Genomic DNA, 20,127 nt, shown 5'->3' with positions numbered 1-20,127 from the left:
TTTTGCTAAGGTGTATGTAAACTTCTAACTTCAACTGCATGTCCTTCCCAGGCATGAAGTCTCAATAGGAAATGTATTCACCTTTATTCCCCTCTTCCATGCTGTATAATGTAGTGGAGAAACGGACATGTTCCTTTTTCTACCATCGTCCAATTTGTTCTACCTCCCCATCCCTCATTGTTAGAAATTACACTTTTACGTTTTACGTCGAGCCAACTATTCCGTCTTACACAGTCAAGTGGTTCTGCGAGCCAACCTGCCCACCGTCTGACTGGCTGACCGACTGGGAGTTGGAGGAGAAGAGAAGAGAGAGGAAAAAATCTCTAGAAGCTTAATCGTGATTCCCTCTGACATACCCTCTGGGATGACCAGAGAGGAGAGAAAACAAGAGGAATAGAGAGAACAGGAGAGAAAGGGAAAGGAGAGGGAGAGGGTTGGTGTTGTGGGGGTATCAGGGAAGTATAGAGTAGAGGTCGACCGATTTAATCGGAATGGCCGATTAATTTAAAGTTTTCATAACAATCGGAAATCGGTATTTTTGGGCACAAATAAATTTTTTATACCTTTATTTAATCTTTACTTAACTAGGCAAGTCAGTTAAGAACACATTCTTATTTTCAATGACGGCCTAGGAATGAGGCAGAACGACAGATTTGTACCTTGTCAGCTCGGGGGATCCAATCTTGCAACCTTACAGTTAACGAGTTCAACGCTCTAACCACCTGCCTCACGAGGAGCCTGCCTGTTACGCGAATACAGTAATCGAAGGTAAGTTGCAAGGTAGCATAAAACTTATCTTATAAAAAACAATCAATCAACGACTGTCGTTGCTCCAACGTGTACTTAACCATAAACATCAATGCCTTTCTTAAAATCAATACACAAGTATATGTTTTTTAACCTGCATATTTACCTAAAGAAATCCAGGTTAGCAGGCAATATTAACCAAGTGAAATAGTGTCACTTCTCTTGCGTTCATTGCACACAGAGTCAGGGTATATAAACAGTTTGGGCCGTCTGGCTCTTTGCGAACTAATTTGCCAGAATATTAACGTAATTATGACATAACATTGAAGGTTGTGCAATGTAACAGGAATATTTAGACGCATGGATGCCACACGTTAGATAAAATACGGAACGGAATAAATGTTTTGTTTTCGAGGTGATTCCGGATTTCCGGATTTGACCTAAGGCTCGTATTTCTGTGTGTTTATTATAGTTACAGTGCCTTGCGAAAGTATTCGGCCCCCTTGAACTTTGCGACCTTTTGCCACATTTCAGGCTTCAAACATAAAGATATAAAACTGTATTTTTTTGTGAAGAATCAACAACAAGTGGGACACAATCATGAAGTGGAACGACATTTATTGGATATTTAAAACTTTTTAACAAATCAAAAACTGAAAAATTGGGTGTGCAAAATTATTCAGCCCCCTTAAATTAATACTTTGTAGCGCCACCTTTTGCTGCGATTACAGCTGTAAGTCGCTTGGGGTATGTCTCTATCAGTTTTGCACATCGAGAGACTGAAATTTTTCCCCATTCCTCCTTGCAAAACAGCTCGAGCTCAGCGAGGTTGGATGGAGAGCATTTGTGAACAGCAGTTTTCAGTTCTTTTCACAGATTCTCGATTGGATTCAGGTCTGGACTTTGACTTGGCCATTCTAACACCTGGACATGTTTATTTTTGAACCATTCCATTGTAGATTTTGCTTTATGTTTTGGATCATTGTCTTGTTGGAAGACAAATCTCCGTCCCAGTCTCAGGTCTTTTGCAGACTCCATCAGGTTTTCTTCCAGAATGGTCCTGTATTTGGCTCCATCCATCTTCCCATCAATTTTAACCATCTTCCCTGTCCCTGCTGAAGAAAAGCAGGCCCAAACCATGATGCTGCCACCACCATGTTTGACAGTGGGGATGCTATGTTCAGGGTGATGAGCTGTGTTGCTTTTACACCAAACATAACGTTTTGCATTGTTGCCAAAAAGTTAAATTTTGGTTTCATCTAACCAGAGCACCTTCTTCCACATGTTTGGTGTGTCTCCCAGGTGGCTTGTGGCAAACTTTAAACTACACTTTTTATGGATATCTTTAAGAAATGGCTTTCTTCTTGCCACTCTTCCATAAAGGCCAGATTTGTGCAATATACGACTGATTGTTGTCCTATGGACAGAGTCTCCCACCTCAGCTGTAGATCTCTGCAGTTCATCCAGAGTGATCATGGGCCTCTTGGCTGCATCTCTGATCAGTCTTCTCCTTGTATGAGCTGAAAGTTTAGAGGGACTGCCAGGTCTTGGTAGATTTGCAGTGGTCTGATACTCCTTCCATTTCAATATTATCGCTTGCACAGTGCTCCTTGGGATGTTTAAAGCTTGGGAAATCTTTTTGTATCCTAATCCGGCTTTAAACTTCTTCACAACAGTATCTCGGACTTGCCTGGTGTGTTCCTTGTTCTTCATGATGCCCTCTGCGCTTTTAACAGACCTCTGAGACTATCACAGTGCAGGTGCATTTATACGGACACTTGATTACACACAGGTGGATTGTATTTATCATCATTAGTCATTTAGGTCAACATTGGATCATTCAGAGATCCTCACTGAACCTCTGGAGAGAGTTTGCTGCACTGAAAGTAAAGGGGCTGAATAATTTTGCACGCCCAATTTTTCAGTTTTTGATCTGTTAAAAAAGTTTTAAATATCCAATAAATGTCGTTCCACTTCATGATTGTGTCCCACTTGTTGTTGATTCTTCACAAAAAAATACAGTTTTATATCTTTATGTTTGAAGCCTGAAATGTGGCAAAAGGTCGCAAGGTTCAAGGGGGCTGAATACTTTCGCAAGGCACTGTAAGTCTATGATTTGATATTTGATAGAGCAGTCTGACTAAGGGGTGGTAGGCAGCAGTAGGCTCGTAATAGTCAAAGGTATATGGTTTAGAGAGAAATAGTCGACGCATTATAATTCCTGTAATAACTTGCTGCTGTACTTGAAAGGGGTTCCTTCGTTATGTTCATGTCTTCCATAGAGAATGTCTTGATCTACTTCCAATAAGGTCTGTGTTTCGTGTTTAAGCCGCCTCGGTGTTTTGATACCCGTGTAAATCTCACTAGGAAAAGGTAAGGTTTTCATAAATCCACTCTACAAAAAAAATGATCTTCGCTTATATTTAGCCAATATTGATCAGAGTTACCTCCTATGGATATAGGAGTTACAAAATTACACAGTTATAAAATTGGCAAGGTGGTGTAAGCCTACACGAAACACAGACCTTATTTTAAGTGAATCTAAAAATATCCTATGGAATAAATGAATGAAGGAACCGCTTTTCAGATTTTGCTAGAAGGTGTCATGGGAATTATGTCTCGCACTTTGGTAGTCAATTCTTACCATGTCCATTATTAAAATAGGATTTCCTGCATATAGAAATGACAGTTTTTGTTTTCAGCATTCATCACAGGTAACTTAAACTCTATTTTTATTCAAACAGTTGAGAGTATTTGTCTCCTAAGCAGACTCTTCAGTATCATTGTCACTTCAGAGCTGTGTGTTTGTGTGTGTTTTACAGATGGCAGAGAAAAGCAGAGCACCAGTGTGGGACTATTACATGGAATTGGCACCAGGGAAAGTATGGTGTCTTATTTGTGATAAAGATGTAAGCATGTGGTCAGCAACGGCTAAATAATAAGATACAACCCTGTGGAATCACCTTCAGAACACCCATCCAAAATCCCATAATATGCATTATATTAAGTTAAAATAAGTGTTCATTGTTTATTCAGTATTGTTGCAATTGTCATTATTACAAAAAAAATTGTGTGGGTGTGTGTGTATATATACACTGCTCAAAAAAATAAAGGGAACACTTAAAAACCACAATGTAACTCCAAATCAATCACACTTCTGTGAAATCAAACTGTCCACTTAGGAAGCAACACTGATTGACAATAAATGTCACATGCTGTTGTGCAAATGGAATAGACAACAGGTGGAAATTATAGGCAATTAGCAAGACACCCCCAATAAAGGAGTGGTTCTGCAGGTGATAACCACAGACCACTTCTCAGTTCCTATGCTTCCTGGCTGATGTTTTGGTCACTGTTGAATGCTGGTGGTGCTTTCACTCTAGTGGTAGCATGAGACGGAGTCTACAACCCACACAAGTGGCTCAGGTAGTGCAGCTCATCCAGGATGGCACATCAATGCGAGCTGTGGCAAGAAGGTTTGCTGTGTCTGTCAGCGTGTCCAGAGCATGGAGGCGCTACCAGGAGTGTTGGGGAATAATCAGAATTGGTTGGTAACATAGGTAAGATGTTTTATATTCATCATATGTTTGTAAGTTACTTCTCATCGGAATGTTTATTTTTGTATAATACTGTGGCCGGGTTGCAGTCATCTGTTCTCTGTCAGGACTAAGTTACTTGGGCCGCAGAGAGGGGAGAGGTCAAGCGTGTATCTCTTGGCTCCACAATGTCTGTGTGCCAGTCAATGTGTCTCTGTGATCTTGTCAATAAGGGGTGGATTTGATATATGCCTGTTGATATGAGGATTTGTTTTATGGTTCTGAGTTTGAGAAAATACCATAGTTTAGGAGACAAAGCTGAATGATAAATTATGGCCAATGCTGTCTGGCTATGTGTGTCTTTGCTATAAAGGATCTCAGTTGCAATGTGTAAGGGACTCTTAGAGAATTCATTGATATACACTGAATTGATCTGAGAGTCACAGGGTTGTGATGGAGCTCATATAATTAAAGATGGACTTTGTGATAACTCTGACTTGTGTGTGGTTTGCTCTCATGATTTGGTAAATACAGGAAATTTCCACGACAGGAGACAGGCCAGTAGATCAGGAGACGTGGAGGAGGCCGTAGGAGGGCAACAACCCAGCAGCAGGACCGCTACCTCCGCCTTTGTGCAAGGAGGAGCAGGAGGAGCACTGCCAGAGCCCTTTAAAATGACCTCCAGCAGGCCACAAATGTGCATGTGTCTGCTCAAACGGTCAGAAACAGACTCCATGAGGGTGGTATGAGGGCCCGACGTCCACAGGTGGGGGTTGGGCTTACAGCCCAACACCGTGCAGGACGTTTGGCATTTGCCAGAGAACACCAAGATTGGCAAATTTGCCACTGGAGCCCTGTGCTCTTCATAGATGAAAGCAGGTTCACACTGAGCACATGTGACAGACCTGACAGAGTCTGGAGACGCCGTGGAGAACGTTCTGCTGCCTGCAACATCCTCCAGCATGACCGGTTTGGCGGTGGGTCAGTCATGGTGTGGGGTGGCATTTCTTTGGGGGGCCGCACAGCCCTCCATGTGCTCGCCAGAGGTAGCCTGACTGCCATTAGGTACAGAGATGAGATCCTCAGACCCCTTGTGAGACCATATGCTGGTGCGGTTGGCCCTGGGTTCCTCATAATGCAAGACAATGCTAGACCTCATGTGGCTGGAGTGTGTCAGCAGTTCCTGCAAGAGGAAGGCATTGATGCTATGGACTGGCCCACCCATTCCCCAGACCTGAATCCAATTGAGCACATCTGGGACATCATGTCTCGCTCCATCCACCAATGCCACGTTACACCACAGACTGTCCAGGAGTTGGCGGATGCTTTAGTTCAGGTCTGGGAGGAGATCCCTCAGGAGACCATCCGCCACTTCATCAGGAGCATGCCCAGGCGTTGTAGAGAGGCTGCATGCCCCCTTTAGCCCGACACGTGTGGGAAGCTGGAACAGGCCGCACTGGGTTCTCCTGTCAAACTGGGGATACCGTGCGTAGAGCTGGCGCAGGATAACCCGGGCCGAAGAGATGCACCGGAGACCAGGAGCTTTGAGCCGGCACAATCCCTCCTGGCTGAATGCCAACTCTAGCAAGGCAACTGCGGGAAGCTTGCAGAGAGCACACCGGGCTATGAGAGCGCACAGGAGACACACGGCGCAGAGCCGCATAACCTGGTGCCTGACTAGTCACTCTCTCCCCACGGTAAGCATGGGGAGTTGGCTCAGGTCTATAACCTGACTCTGCCAATCTCCCCGTGTGCCCCACCAAAAAAGGGGGGCTGCCTCTCGTGCCTGCCTCGCTGACTTGCCTCCTCATATCGCCTCCGCTCTGCTTTAGCTGCCTCCAGTTCCTCCCTTGGACGGCGATACTCCCCAGCCGGCCTCCAGGGTCTCTTACCGTCCATGATCTCCTCCCATGTACAGGAGTCCCTTTCACCACGCTGCTTGGTCCTTTGGTGGTGGGTAGTTCTGTCATGGCCGTTGAAAGAACTGGACCAAGGTGCAGCGTGGTGAGAGTACATATTCCTTTTTATTTATATGACACAGACAAAAACCAAAAAAAACAACCGTGAAGCTTAAGGCTATAGTGCCAACAAACAAAGACAATTACCCACAAAGACAGGTGGGAAAAAGGGCTGCCTAAGTATGGTTCCCAATCAGAGACAACGATAGACAGCTGTCTCGGATTGAGAACCGTACCCGGCCAAAACAAAGAAATACAAAACATTGAAAAATGAACATAGAATGCCCATCCAAATCACACCCTGACCATACCAAAATAGAGACATAAAAAGCTCTCTAAAGTCAGGGCGTGACACTGGGGCTGTTTTTCATGGTTCAGGCTATGCCACTTAGTTCCAGTGAAGGAAAATCTTAACAGTACAATATACAATGACATTCTAGAAGATTCTGTGCTTCCAACTTTGTGGCAATAATGTGGAGAAGGCCCTTTCCTGTTTCATGACAATGTCCCCTTGCTCAAAGCGAGGTCCATACAGAAATGGTTCGCCGAGATCAGTGTGGAAGAACTTGACTGGCCTGCACAGAGCCCTGACCTCAACCCCATCGAACTCCTTTGGGATGAACTGGAATGCCGACTGCAAGCCAGGCCTAATCGCACAACATCAGCGCCCCGACCTCACTAATGCCTTCATGGCTGAATTGATGCACAGGTTCCTGATATTCCAACATCTTCCCAGAAGAGTGGAGGCTGTTCCAGCAGCTAAGGAGGGGCACCAACTCCATATTAATGCCCATGATTTTGGAATGAGATGTTTGTCGAGCAGGTGTCCTCATACTGTACTTTTGGTCATGTAGTGTACATGCGTGCACATGTGTGAGATAGACTGTGAAAGGTGTGTGGTTATCTGTGATATGTCTGAGGGAAAAGCAAGGGAGGGGAGAATGATACATTGGAGGGGTAAAGGAGCGGATGAAAAGAAGGGATAGAATGAGTAAAGAGAGAGTGAGAGGTGTATATATTTACCTGTGATATGCCTGAGGAGAGGTGGGAGAAGAGGTGAAGGGGGTAACCAGTCCCGGCGAGTAGGGGTGGTACGGGGTCTTCTTCAAGGCCTGGATCAGGTTGTGTCTGTACTCTGGATCTATGGACCACAGTGAGCCTTTACCTATACTCTGAGAGAGGGAGTGAGATGAGGAAGAAAAGAAAGAGGATTATTTAGCTAACAACATGAAAACACAGGAATCTTGACGGCTGTATGGCTACTGTCCACTGTCCCTCAGAAACCAGTCTACAGAGAGACAAGCCAGACCACAAGTAAACACACAGACACATCAAAACACAAATCAAACACAGGGACACCAGACCACAAGTAAACACAGGGCACCAGACCACAAGTAAACACAGACACATACCAGACCACAAGTAAACACAGGGACACCAGACCACAAGTAAACACAGGGCACCAGACCACAAGTAAACACAGACACATACCAGACCACAAGTAAACACAGGGACACCAGACCACAAGTAAACACAGGGACACCAGACCACAAGTAAACACAGGGACACCAGACCACAAGTAAACACAGGGACACCAGACCACAAGTAAACACAGGGCACCAGACCACAAGTAAACACACAGACACCAGACCACAAGTAAACACAGACACATACCAGACCACAAGTAAACACAGGGACACCAGACCACAAGTAAACACAGGGACACCAGACCACAAGTAAACACAGGGACACCAGACCACAAGTAAACACAGGGACACCAGACCACAAGTAAACACAGGGCACCAGACCACAAGTAAACACACAGACACCAGACCACAAGTAAACACAGGGACACCAGACCACAAGTAAACACAGGGACACCAGACCACAAGTAAACACAGGGACACCAGACCACAAGTAACAGGACACCAACCACAGTACACCAGACCACAAGTAAACACAGGGACACCAGACCACAAGTAAACACAGACACATCATACCAGACCACAAGTAAACACACAGACACCAGACCACAAGTAAACACAGGGACATACCAGACCACAAGTAAACACAGACACATCATACCAGACCACAAGTAAACACACAGACACCAGACCACAAGTAAACACAGGGACACCAGACCACAAGTAAACACACAGGGACACCAGACCACAAGTAAACACAGGGACACCAGACCACGAGTAAACACAGGGACACCAGTCCACAAGTAAACACAGGGACACCAGACCACTAGTAAACACAGGGACATACCAGACCACAAGTAAACACAGGGACATACCAGTCCAGAAGTAAACACAGGGACATACCAGACCACAAGTAAACACAGGGACATACCAGACCACAAGTAAACACAGGGACATACCAGACCACAAGTAAACACAGACACATCATACCAGAACACAAGTAAACACAGGGACACCAGACCACAAGTAAACACAGGGACACCAGACCACAAGTAAACACAGGGACACCAGACCAGACCACAAGTAAACACATAGACAAACCAGACCACAAGTAAACAGAGACACCAGACCACAAGTAAACACATGGACACCAGACCACAAGTAAACACAGACACATCATACCAGACCAAAAATAAACACACAGAGACACCAGACCACAAGTAAACAAAGACACATCATACCAGACCACAAGTAAACACATAGACAAACCAGACCACAAGTAAACAGAGACACCAGACCACAAGTAAACACATGGACACCAGACCACAAGTAAACACAGGGACACCAGACCACGAGTAAACACAGGGACACCAGTCCACAAGTAAACACAGGGACACCAGACCACTAGTAAACACAGGGACATACCAGACCACAAGTAAACACAGGGACATACCAGTCCAGAAGTAAACACAGGGACATACCAGACCACAAGTAAACACAGGGACATACCAGACCACAAGTAAACACAGGGACATACCAGACCACAAGTAAACACAGACACATCATACCAGAACACAAGTAAACACAGGGACACCAGACCACAAGTAAACACAGGGACAAACCAGACCACAAGTAAACACAGAGACACCAGACCACAAGTAAACACACAGAGAAACCAGACCACAAGTAAACGCAGGGACATACCAGACCACAAGTAAACACTGGGACATACCAGACCACAAGTAAACACAGGGACATACCAGACCACAAGTAAACACACAGAGAAACCAGACCACAAGTAAACACAGGGACATACCAGACCACAGGTAAACACACAGAGAAACCAGACCGCAAGTAAACACAGGGACATACCAGACCACAAGTAAACACAGGGACATACCAGACCACAAGTAAACACAGGGACATACAAGACCACAAGTAAACACAGACATACCAGACCACAAGTAAACACAGGGACACCAGAACACAAGTAAACACAGGGACATACCAGACCACAAGTAAACACAGACATACCAGACCACAAGTAAACACAGACATACCAGACCACAAGTAAACACAGGGACACCAGACCACAAGTAAACACAGACATACCAGACCACAAGTAAACACAGGGACACCAGACCACAAGTAAACACAGGGACATACCAGACCACAAGTAAACACAGACTCATCATACCAGACCACAAGTAAACACACAGACACCATACCACAAGTAAACACAGGGACACCAGACCACAAGTAAACACAGGGACACCAGACCACAAGTAAACACAGGGACACCAAACCACAAGTAAACACAGGGACACCAAACCACAAGTAAACACAGGGACACCAGACCACAAGCAAACACAGGGACATACCAGACCACAAGTAAACACAGACACAAGACACCAGACCACAAGTAAACAAAGACACATCATACCAGACCACAAGTAAACACAGGGACACCAGACCACAAGTAAACACATGGACACCAGACCACAAGTAAACACAGGGACACCAAACCACAAGTAAACACAGGGACACCAGACCACGAGTAAAAACAGGGACACCAGACCACAAGTAAACACAGGGACATACCAGACCACAAGTAAACACACAGAGACACCAGACCACAAGTAAACACACAGAGACACCAGACCACAAGTAAACAAAGACATATCATACCAGACCACAAGTAAACACATAGACAAACCAGACCACAAGTAAACACAGAGACACCAGACCACAAGTAAACACACAGAGAAACCAGACCACAAGTAAACACAGGGACATACCAGACCACAAGTAAACACAGGGACATACCGGACCACAAGTAAACACACAGAGAAACCAGACCACAAGTAAACACAGGGACATACCAGACCACAAGTAAACACACAGAGAAACCAGACCACAAGTAAGCACAGGGACATACCAGACCACAAGTAAACACAGGGACACCAGACCACAAGCAAACACAGGGACATACCAGAAGACAAGTAAACACAGACACAAGACACCAGACCACAAGTAAACACAGGGACACATCATACCAGACCACAAGTAAACACAGGGACACCAGACCACAAGTAAACACATGGACACCAGACCACAAGTAAACACAGACACACCAGACCATGAGTAAACACAGGGACACCAGACCACGAGTAAACACAGGGACACCAGACCACAAGTAAACACAGGGACATACCAGACCACAAGTAAACACAGGGACACCAGACCACAAGTAAACACAGGGACATACCAGACCACAAGTAAACACAGACACATCAAACCACAAGTAAACACAGGGATACCAGACCACAAGTAAACACAGGGACACCGGACCACAAGTAAACACAGGGACACCAGACCACAAGTAAACACAGGGGCATAACCAGACCACAAGTAAACACACAGAGACATCAGACCACAAGTAAACAAAGACACATCATACCAGACCACAAGTAAACACATAGACAAACCAGACCACAAGTAAACACAGAGATACCAGACCACAAGTAAACACACAGAGAAACCAGACCACAAGTAAACACAGGGACATACCAGACCACAAGTAAACACAGGGACATACCAGACCACAAGTAAACACAGGGACATACCAGACCACAAGTAAACACAGGGACATACCAGACCACAAGTAAACACAGGGACATACCAGACCACAAGTAAACACACAGAGAAACCAGACCACAAGTAAACACAGGGACATACCAGACCACAAGTAAACACACAGAGAAACCAGACCGCAAGTAAACACAGGGACATACCAGACCACAAGTAAACACAGGGACATACCAGACCACAAGTAAACACAGGGACATACAAGACCACAAGTAAACACAGACAAACCAGACCACAAGTAAACACAGGGACACCAGAACACAAGTAAACACAGGGACATACCAGACCACAAGTAAACACAGACATACCAGACCACAAGTAAACACAGGGACACCAGACCACAAGTAAACACAGACACATCATACCAGACCACAAGTAAACACACAGACACCATACCACAAGTAAACACAGGGACACCAGACCACAAGTAAACACAGGGACACCAGACCACAAGTAAACACAGGGACACCAGACCACAAGTAAACACAGGGACACCAAACCACAAGTAAACACAGGGACACCAGGCCACAAGTAAACACAGGGACACCAGACCACAAGCAAACACAGGGACATACCAGACCACAAGTAAACACAGACACAAGACACCAGACCACAAGTAAACAAAGACACATCATACCAGACCACAAGTAAACACAGGGACACCAGACCACAAGTAAACACATGGACACCAGACCACAAGTAAACACAGGGACACCAAACCACAAGTAAACACAGGGACACCAGACCACGAGTAAAAACAGGGACACCAGACCACAAGTAAACACACAGAGACACCAGACCACAAGTAAACAAAGACATATCATACCAGACCACAAGTAAACACATAGACAAACCAGACCACAAGTAAACACAGAGACACCAGACCACAAGTAAACACACAGAGAAACCAGACCACAAGTAAACACAGGGACATACCAGACCACAAGTAAACACAGGGACATACCGGACCACAAGTAAACACACAGAGAAACCAGACCACAAGTAAACACAGGGACATACCAGACCACAAGTAAACACAGGGACATACCAGACCACAAGTAAACACAGGGACATACCAGACCACAAGTAAACACAGGGACATACCAGACCACAAGTAAACACACAGAGAAACCAGACCACAAGTAAACACAGGGACAGCTCTCTCTCTCTCTCTCCTCCGCTGTCTTTCTCTCTCTCTCTCTCTCTCTCTCTCTCTCCTCCGCTTTCTCTCTCTCTCTCTCTCTCTCTCTCTCTCTCTCTCTCTCTCTCTCTCTCTCTCTCTCTCTCTCTCTCTGTCTCTCCCTGACCCTCCTCCGCTTTCTCTCTCTCTCTCTCTCTCTCTCTCTCTCTCCTTTGCTTTCTCTCTCTCCTTCTCTCTCTCTCTCCTTTGCTCTCTCTCGCTCTCCCCCTCTCTCTCCTCAGCTTTCTCTCTCTCTCTCTCTCTCTCTCTCTCTCTCTCTCTCTCTCTCTCTCTCTGTCTCTCCCTCACCCTCCTCCACTTTCTCTCTCTCTCCTTCGCTTTCTCTCTCTCTCTCTCTCTCTCTCTCTCTCTCTCTCTCTCTCCTCTCTCTCCTTCTCTCACTCTCTCTCTCTCTCTCTCCTTTGCTTTCTCTCTCTCCTTCTCTCTCTCTCTCTCTCTCTCTCTCTCTCTCTTCTCTCTCTCTCTCTCCTCCGCTTTCTCTCTCTCTCTCTCTCTCTCTCTCTCTCTCTCCTCTCTCTCTCTCTCTCTCTCCTTCGCTTTCTCTCTCTCTCCTTTGCTTTTCTCTCTCTCTCTCTCTCTCTCTCCCTCTCTCCTCCGCTTTCTCTCTCTCTCTCTCTCTCTCTCTCTCTCTCCCTCCCTCTCTCTCCTTCACTCTCTCTCTCTCTCCCCCTCTCTCTCCTCAGCTTTCTCTCTCTCTCCTCAGATTTCTCTCTCTCTCTCCTCCGCTTTCTCTCTCTCTCTCTTTCTCCCTCTCTCTCAGCTGCCTCTCTACCCTCTTCTCATTCACTTTCTTAACAGTTGTGCTACAGACCAGATCCTACTCATATGACAACTTTAGATGATACTGAAGGAGAGAAATGTCATGTACAGCAATGCAGCTCAAAGCTTCGTATAACTTTGTTGGTTACAGTGAACGAAGACGACCATCACCATCAATCATAGTTAACAAGTTTTTAATGTTATTCTGCCATTGCCACACATATACCACAGGTGCCGTAAATGAGTGTCGTAAACCATCACATCAATACATACTTCACCACTTTGATCACATGATGTCAAATAGAACCAACAGGAGGGAGTCCGACAGAGGAGTGACAAGAAATAAGTGTGTGTGAGAGACGGCAAACAGTACAAACATACATAAATATAATCAATCCCAACACTGTGACTTTTTCTGTTTTTAAATGATGCAGATGCAAATCAACAAATGGTTTGGTAACGTTGATTTGGGCTGTGTGTACAGGCCTAGCTACAACATTGTGAATATTAGAAGATGTCAATGTCATGTTTGTGTATCTACAGTTGAAGTCGGAAGTTTACATACACCTTAGCCAGATTTAAACACAGTTCTTCACAATTCCTGACATTTAATCCTACTAATAAATCTACTAATTTGATGGGATGTCCACACACTTTTGTATACAGTATAGTGCACGTACGCACACACACACATACACAGATATACGCACACACACACACACTTCCCCCATACACTCCCCTCGCACACACCCCTCATACACTCCCCTCACACACACCCCTCATACACACCCCTCACACTCCCCTCACACACATCCCTCATACACTCCCCTCATACACTCCCCTCACACACACCCCTCATACACACCCCTCACACACTCCCCTCGCACAATCCCCTCATACACTCCCCTCATACACTCCCCTCACACACTCCCCTCATACACTCTGTCCCTCACTTTCTACCCTCTTATTTCTCCTCCCTTCTGTTCTTTCTTCTCTCCCTCTCTTCCCCCACCCAATTTATCCTCCAACCAATTCTCCCATTTCATCTGCACATTCCATTCCCTCCCTTCCTCCCCACATCCCCCTCTTTTTACCTGCCTCTATATTTCCCTGTTACCCCCCACAACACCAACCCTCTCCCTCTCCTTTCCCTTTCTCTAATGTTCTCTCTATTCCTCTTGTTTTCTCTCCTCTCTGGTCATCCCAGAGGGTATGTCAGAGGGAATCACGATTAAGCTTCTAGAGATTTTTTCCTCTCTCTTCTCTTCTCCTCCAACTCCCAGTCGGTCAGCCAGTCAGACGGTGGGCAGGTTGGCTCGTAGAACCACTGGACTGTGTAAGACGGAATAGTTGGCTCGACGTAAAACGTAAAAGTGTAATTTCTAACAATGAGGGATGGGGAGGTAGAACAAATTGGACGATGGTAGAAAAAGGAACATGTCCGTTTCTCCACTACATTATACAGCATGGAAGAGGGGAATAAAGGTGAATACATTTCCTATTGAGACTTCATGCCTGGGAAGGACATGCAGTTGAAGTTAGAAGTTTACATACACCTTAGCAAAATACATTAAACTCAGTGTTTCACAATTCCTGACATTTAATCCAAGTAAAAATTCCCTGTCTTAGGTCCGTTAGGATAACCACTTAATTTATAGAATGGGAAATGTCAGAATAATAGTAGAGAGAATGATTTATTTAAGCTTTTATTTCTTTCATCACATTCCCAGTGGGTCAGAAGTTTACATACACTCAGTTAGTATTTGGTAGCATTGCCTTTAAATTGTTTAACTTGGGTCAAACATTTCAGGTAGCCTTCCACAAGGTTCACACAATAAATTGTGGTGAATTTTGGCCCATTCCTCCTGACAGAGCTGGTGTAACTGAGTCAGGTTTGTAGACCTCCTTGCCTGCACACGATTTTTCAGTTCTGCCCATACATTTTTTACAGGATTGAGGTCAGGGCATTGTGATGGCCACTCCAATACATTGACTTGTCCTTGCCACAACTTTGAGAGTATGGTTGGGGTCATTGTCCATTTGGAAGAGCCATTTGCGACCAAGCTTTAACTTCCTGACTGATGTCTTGAGATGTTGCTTCAATATATCCACGTAGTTTTCTGTCCTCGTAAAGGACATTTTGTGAAGTGCACCAGTCCCTCCTGCAGAAAAGTACCCCAACAACATGATGCTGCCACCCCGTTCTTCACGTTAGGGATGGTGTTCTTCGGCTTGCAAGCATCCCCCTTTTTCCACCAAACATAACGATGGTCATTATGGTCGAACAGTTATATTTTTCTTTCATCAGACCAGAGGACATTTCTCCAAAAAGTATGATCTTTGTCCCCATGTGCAGTTGCAAACCGTAGTCTGTCTTTGTTATGGAGGTTTTGGAGCAGTGGCTTCTTCCTCTCTGAGCGGCCTTTCAGATTACGTCGATATAGTACTCGTTTTCCTAGTCTTTCAGGTTATGTCAATATAGTTACACATTTTACTGTGGATATAGATACTTTTGTACCGGTTTCCTCCAGCATCTTCACAAGGTCATTTGCTGTTGTTCTGGGATTGATGTGCACTTTTCGCACCAAAGTACATTCATCTCTAGGAGACAGAACGCATCTCCTTCCTGAGAGGTATGATGGCTGCATGATCCAATGGTGTTAATACTTGCGTACTATTGTTTGTACAGATGAATGGGGTACTTTCAGGGGTTTTGAAATTAAATCTTAAGGATGATCCAGACTTATGGAGTTCTGCATTTTTTTCTGAGGTCTTTGCTGATTTCTTTTGATTTTCCCATGATGTCAAGTAAAGTGGCACTGGTTTGAAGGTAGGCCTTGAAATACATCCACAGTTACACCTCCAATTGACTCAAATGCTGTCAATTAGCCTATCAGAAGCTTCAAAAGCCATGATATCATTTTCTGGAATTTTTGATTTTTTTTTATGCACAGTCAACTTCTGACCCACTGGAATTGTGAATTATAATTATAATTATAATAATTATAATTATAAGTGAAATAATCTGTCTGTAAACAATTTTTGGAAAATTACTTGTGTCATGTATAAGGTAGATGTCCTGACTGACTTCCCAAAACTATAGTTTGATAATGAGAAATTTGTGGAGTGGTTGAAAAATGTCAACCTAGGTGTACTTCCGACTTCAACTGTATATACAGTGCCAGTCAATAGGTTGGACACACCTACTCATTACAGGGTTTTTCTTTATTTTTACTATTTTCTACATTGTAGAATAATAGTGAATACATCAACATGATATAATAACACATGTGGAATCATGTAGTAACCAAAAAAGTGTTAAAGAAATCAAAATATATTTTATAATTGAGATTCTTCAAAGTAGCCACCCTTTGCCTTGATGACAGCTTTTCACGATTTTACTTTTACTTCACTACATTCTTGAAGAAAATAATGTTCTTTCTACTCCGTACATTTTCCCAAAAGTACCTCCACACATTTCGAATGCTTCTGCAGGACCGGATAATGGTTCAATTGATGTACTAAACTAATAAAACAGTCTCCTCTCCTCTCCTCTCCTCTCCTCTCCCTCTCTCTCCTCTCCTCTCCTCTCCTCTCCTCTCCCTCTCCTCTCCTCTCCTCTCCTCTCCTCTCCTCTCCTCTCCTCTCCTTCCTCCTCCTCTCCTCTCCTCTCCTCTCCTCTCCTCTCCTCTCACTGTCCTCTCACTGTCCTCTCCCTCTTCTATCCTATTGTCTCCTCTCGTCTCCTCCTCTCCTCCACCTCCTCCTCTCTTCTCCACTCTTCCTCTCCTCTCCTCCTCTCCTCTCGTCTTCTCCTCTCCCAGACCGTGTCAAGGTACCATTTTCTAAAGCTGGAGGTTTTTCCACATCTCTGAGTACCCTCTCTTCTGGATTATTCCATTATGTGGAGCTGGTTTATCCTAATTCACCCAGACAACACCAGGTCTGCGTCTCCAACAGTGGTGACCCGTCATTCAGGGCCACACCTGTTTTGAGACCCACATTTTTAGCAACAAAAAATATATATATAAAATAAAAAATTGAGGGCATTTGCCTGTTTTGCATGTTATTTTGGCATTAATATGTGTCACATATTGTGTTTGTATTATAAATTGTATTTTAATGTTAAGGACTCTTGGAAGATTAGTCCAAATGGGGACTAAAAGAGATCCTAATAAAATAAAATAAAATAAAAACATATCAGTTTGCAACAATGTAAAAAAAAAATTTATTTGAATTAATGAAGCTGAAGACAAAAATTGTCTCTTTTTTGTTTTCTTGAGTAAGACAGCTCCAAAATGTAGGTGTTTCAGCCTAGCCCAGCACTTTCTGTGGTGGTGGGGCAAGCCAGCAGAAAATATTGAGCATTGCGCCCATGATTGGCTCAGTGTTGTGTCACTGAGCCATGACACTACTTCACCGCCAAGTCTAAGGGTAGAGCATGAAAATTCAAGCCCCTTGGGTGCTGCCATAGAGTTACATTAGAAGTGCCCATTCAAGAAGGCTCAAGGTCACTAACCACAGATGAAATGACGTCAAATCACTTTATATCTACAGTAGCTTTGATTAGAATGATCATGTCAACATCATACTTTCAAAATCTTAGTCATCATCATCAGTCATCATCATGAACCAAGTCAACAATCTACTGGCAAATCCTTTTTAATCCTTGTCATATGAAGAGAAATAATGAAGAAAAATTATAGATAAAACATATTGGTGCTCAACAGCCATTGGACATAAACATTACACAACAAGTTGGAAATTGCAAATTCAACAATGAGTGGTTTGGAAGGAATCCGTGGCTAATTGCAAGCATTGAAAAGCAATCATTAGCCTGCTATTCAGTGAAGTGGCTGTGTGGTCCCAAGTCTGAGATTAAGGTTCTCGTTTCCTAGTTTCTAATTATAAACAATCAACACGGGCCATCATGAAGCATGATTTGTGCCGGCCTCATAACAACTGTTAACTCGGAACTGCAAAATCTGATTTTAGTGAGTTCAAGACAACTGGGAACTTGGAAAAATGAGCTACGCCTGGGAAAATACGTTTTGAACTTTCATCCAACTCGGAATTGTAAATCCAGACCCCGGGCCTCTTTCTAGAGCTATAACCTGAATATCTGATGATTCATGATGATGTTCCCAGTTGTCTTGAAAGCACCATAAATCCAGACTTTTGATTACAAAATTTGATAACAACATTTGCCCATAAAGGACAACCACGCCACCTTCCTATTCAAGTGAGCACAGCACAACAAGGTGAGTTCAAAAAGGTATTGTATTCTGCTGCATACAGTGCCTTGCGAAAGTATTCGGCCCCCTTGAACTTTGCAACCTTTTGCCACATTTCAGGCTTCAAACATAAAGATATAAAATTGTATTTTTTTGTGAAGAATCAACAACAAGTGGGACACAATCATGAAGTGGAACGACATTTATTGGATATTTCAAACTTTTTTAACAAATCAAAACTGAAAAATTGGGCGTGCAAAATTATTCAGCCCCCTTAAGTTAATACTTTGTAGCGCCACCTTTTGCTGCGATTACAGCTGTAAGTCGCTTGGGGTATGTCTCTATCAGTTTTGCACATCGAGAGACTGAAATTGTTTCCCATTCCTCCTTGCAAAACAGCTCGAGCTCAGTGAGGTTGGATGGAGAGCATTTGTGAACAGCAGTTTTCAGTTCTTTCCACAGATTCTCGATTGGATTCAGGTCTGGACTTTGACTTGGCCATTCTAACACCTGGATATGTTTATTTTTGAACCATTCCATTGTAGATTTTGCTTTATGTTTTGGATCATTGTCTTGTTGGAAGACAAATCTCCGTCCCAGTCTCAGGTCTTTTGCAGACTCCATCAGGTTTTCTTCCAGAATGGTCCTGTATTTGGCTCCATCCATCTTCCCATCAATTTTAACCATCTTCCCTGTCCCTGCTGAAGAAAAGCAGGCCCAAACCATGATGCTGCCACCACCATGTTTGACAGTGGGGATGCTATGTTCAGGGTGATGAGCTGTGTTGCTTTTACGCCAAACATAACGTTTTGCATTGTTGCCAAAAAGTTCAATTTTGGTTTCATCTGACCAGAGCACCTTCTTCCACATGTTTGGTGTGTCTCCCAGGTGGCTTGTGGCAAACTTTAAACAACACTTTTTATGGATATCTTTAAGAAATAGCTTTCTTCTTGCCACTCTTCCATAAAGGCCAGATTTGTGCAATATACGACTGATTGTTGTCCTATGGACAGAGTCTCCCACCTCAGCTGTAGATCTCTGCAGTTCATCCAGAGTGATCATGGGCCTCTTGGCTGCATCTCTGATCAGTCTTCTCCTTGTATGAGCTGAAAGTTTAGAGGGAAGGCCAGGTCTTGGTAGATTTGCAGTGGTCTGATACTCCTTCCATTTCAATATTATCGCTTGCACAGTGCTCCTTGGGATGTTTAAAGCTTGGGAAATCTTTTTGTATCCAAATCCGGCTTTAAACTTCTTCACAACAGTATCTCGGACCTGCCTGGTGTGTTCCTTGTTCTTCATGATGCTCTCTGCGCTTTTAACGGACCTCTGAGACTATCACAGTGCAGGTGCATTTATACGGAGACTTGATTACACACAGGTGGATTGTATTTATCATCATTAGTCATTTAGGTCAACATTGGATCATTCAGAGATCCTCACTGAACTTCTGGAGAGAGTTTGCTGCACTGAAAGTAAAGGGGCTGAATAATTTTGCACGCCCAATTTTTCAGTTTTTGATTTGTTAAAAAAGTTTGTTGATTCTTCACCAAAAAATACACTTGTTGTTGATTCTTCACAAAAAAATACAGTTTTATATCTTTATGTTTGAAGCCTGAAATG

General features: G+C 44.0%; 1 protein-coding gene across 1 annotated transcript in view; it reads right to left on the bottom strand.

Annotated features, from left to right (window-relative positions):
* The window catches only part of LOC109880775 (forkhead box protein N3-like), a 70,540-nt gene that overhangs the window by 44,635 nt on the left and 5,778 nt on the right, over window positions 1–20,127 (bottom strand). Inside the window, exon 2 of the mRNA XM_031800119.1 lies at window positions 7,265–7,413. Coding sequence (XP_031655979.1) covers window positions 7,265–7,413 — 149 coding nt within the window. The remainder of the gene's footprint in view (window positions 1–7,264; window positions 7,414–20,127) is intronic.

Source organism: Oncorhynchus kisutch, linkage group LG21 (genome assembly GCF_002021735.2).
Source record: "Oncorhynchus kisutch isolate 150728-3 linkage group LG21, Okis_V2, whole genome shotgun sequence".
In the NCBI taxonomy this organism is placed as follows: domain Eukaryota; kingdom Metazoa; phylum Chordata; class Actinopteri; order Salmoniformes; family Salmonidae; genus Oncorhynchus; species Oncorhynchus kisutch.
This window is presented reverse-complemented; position numbering and strand designations above follow the sequence as displayed.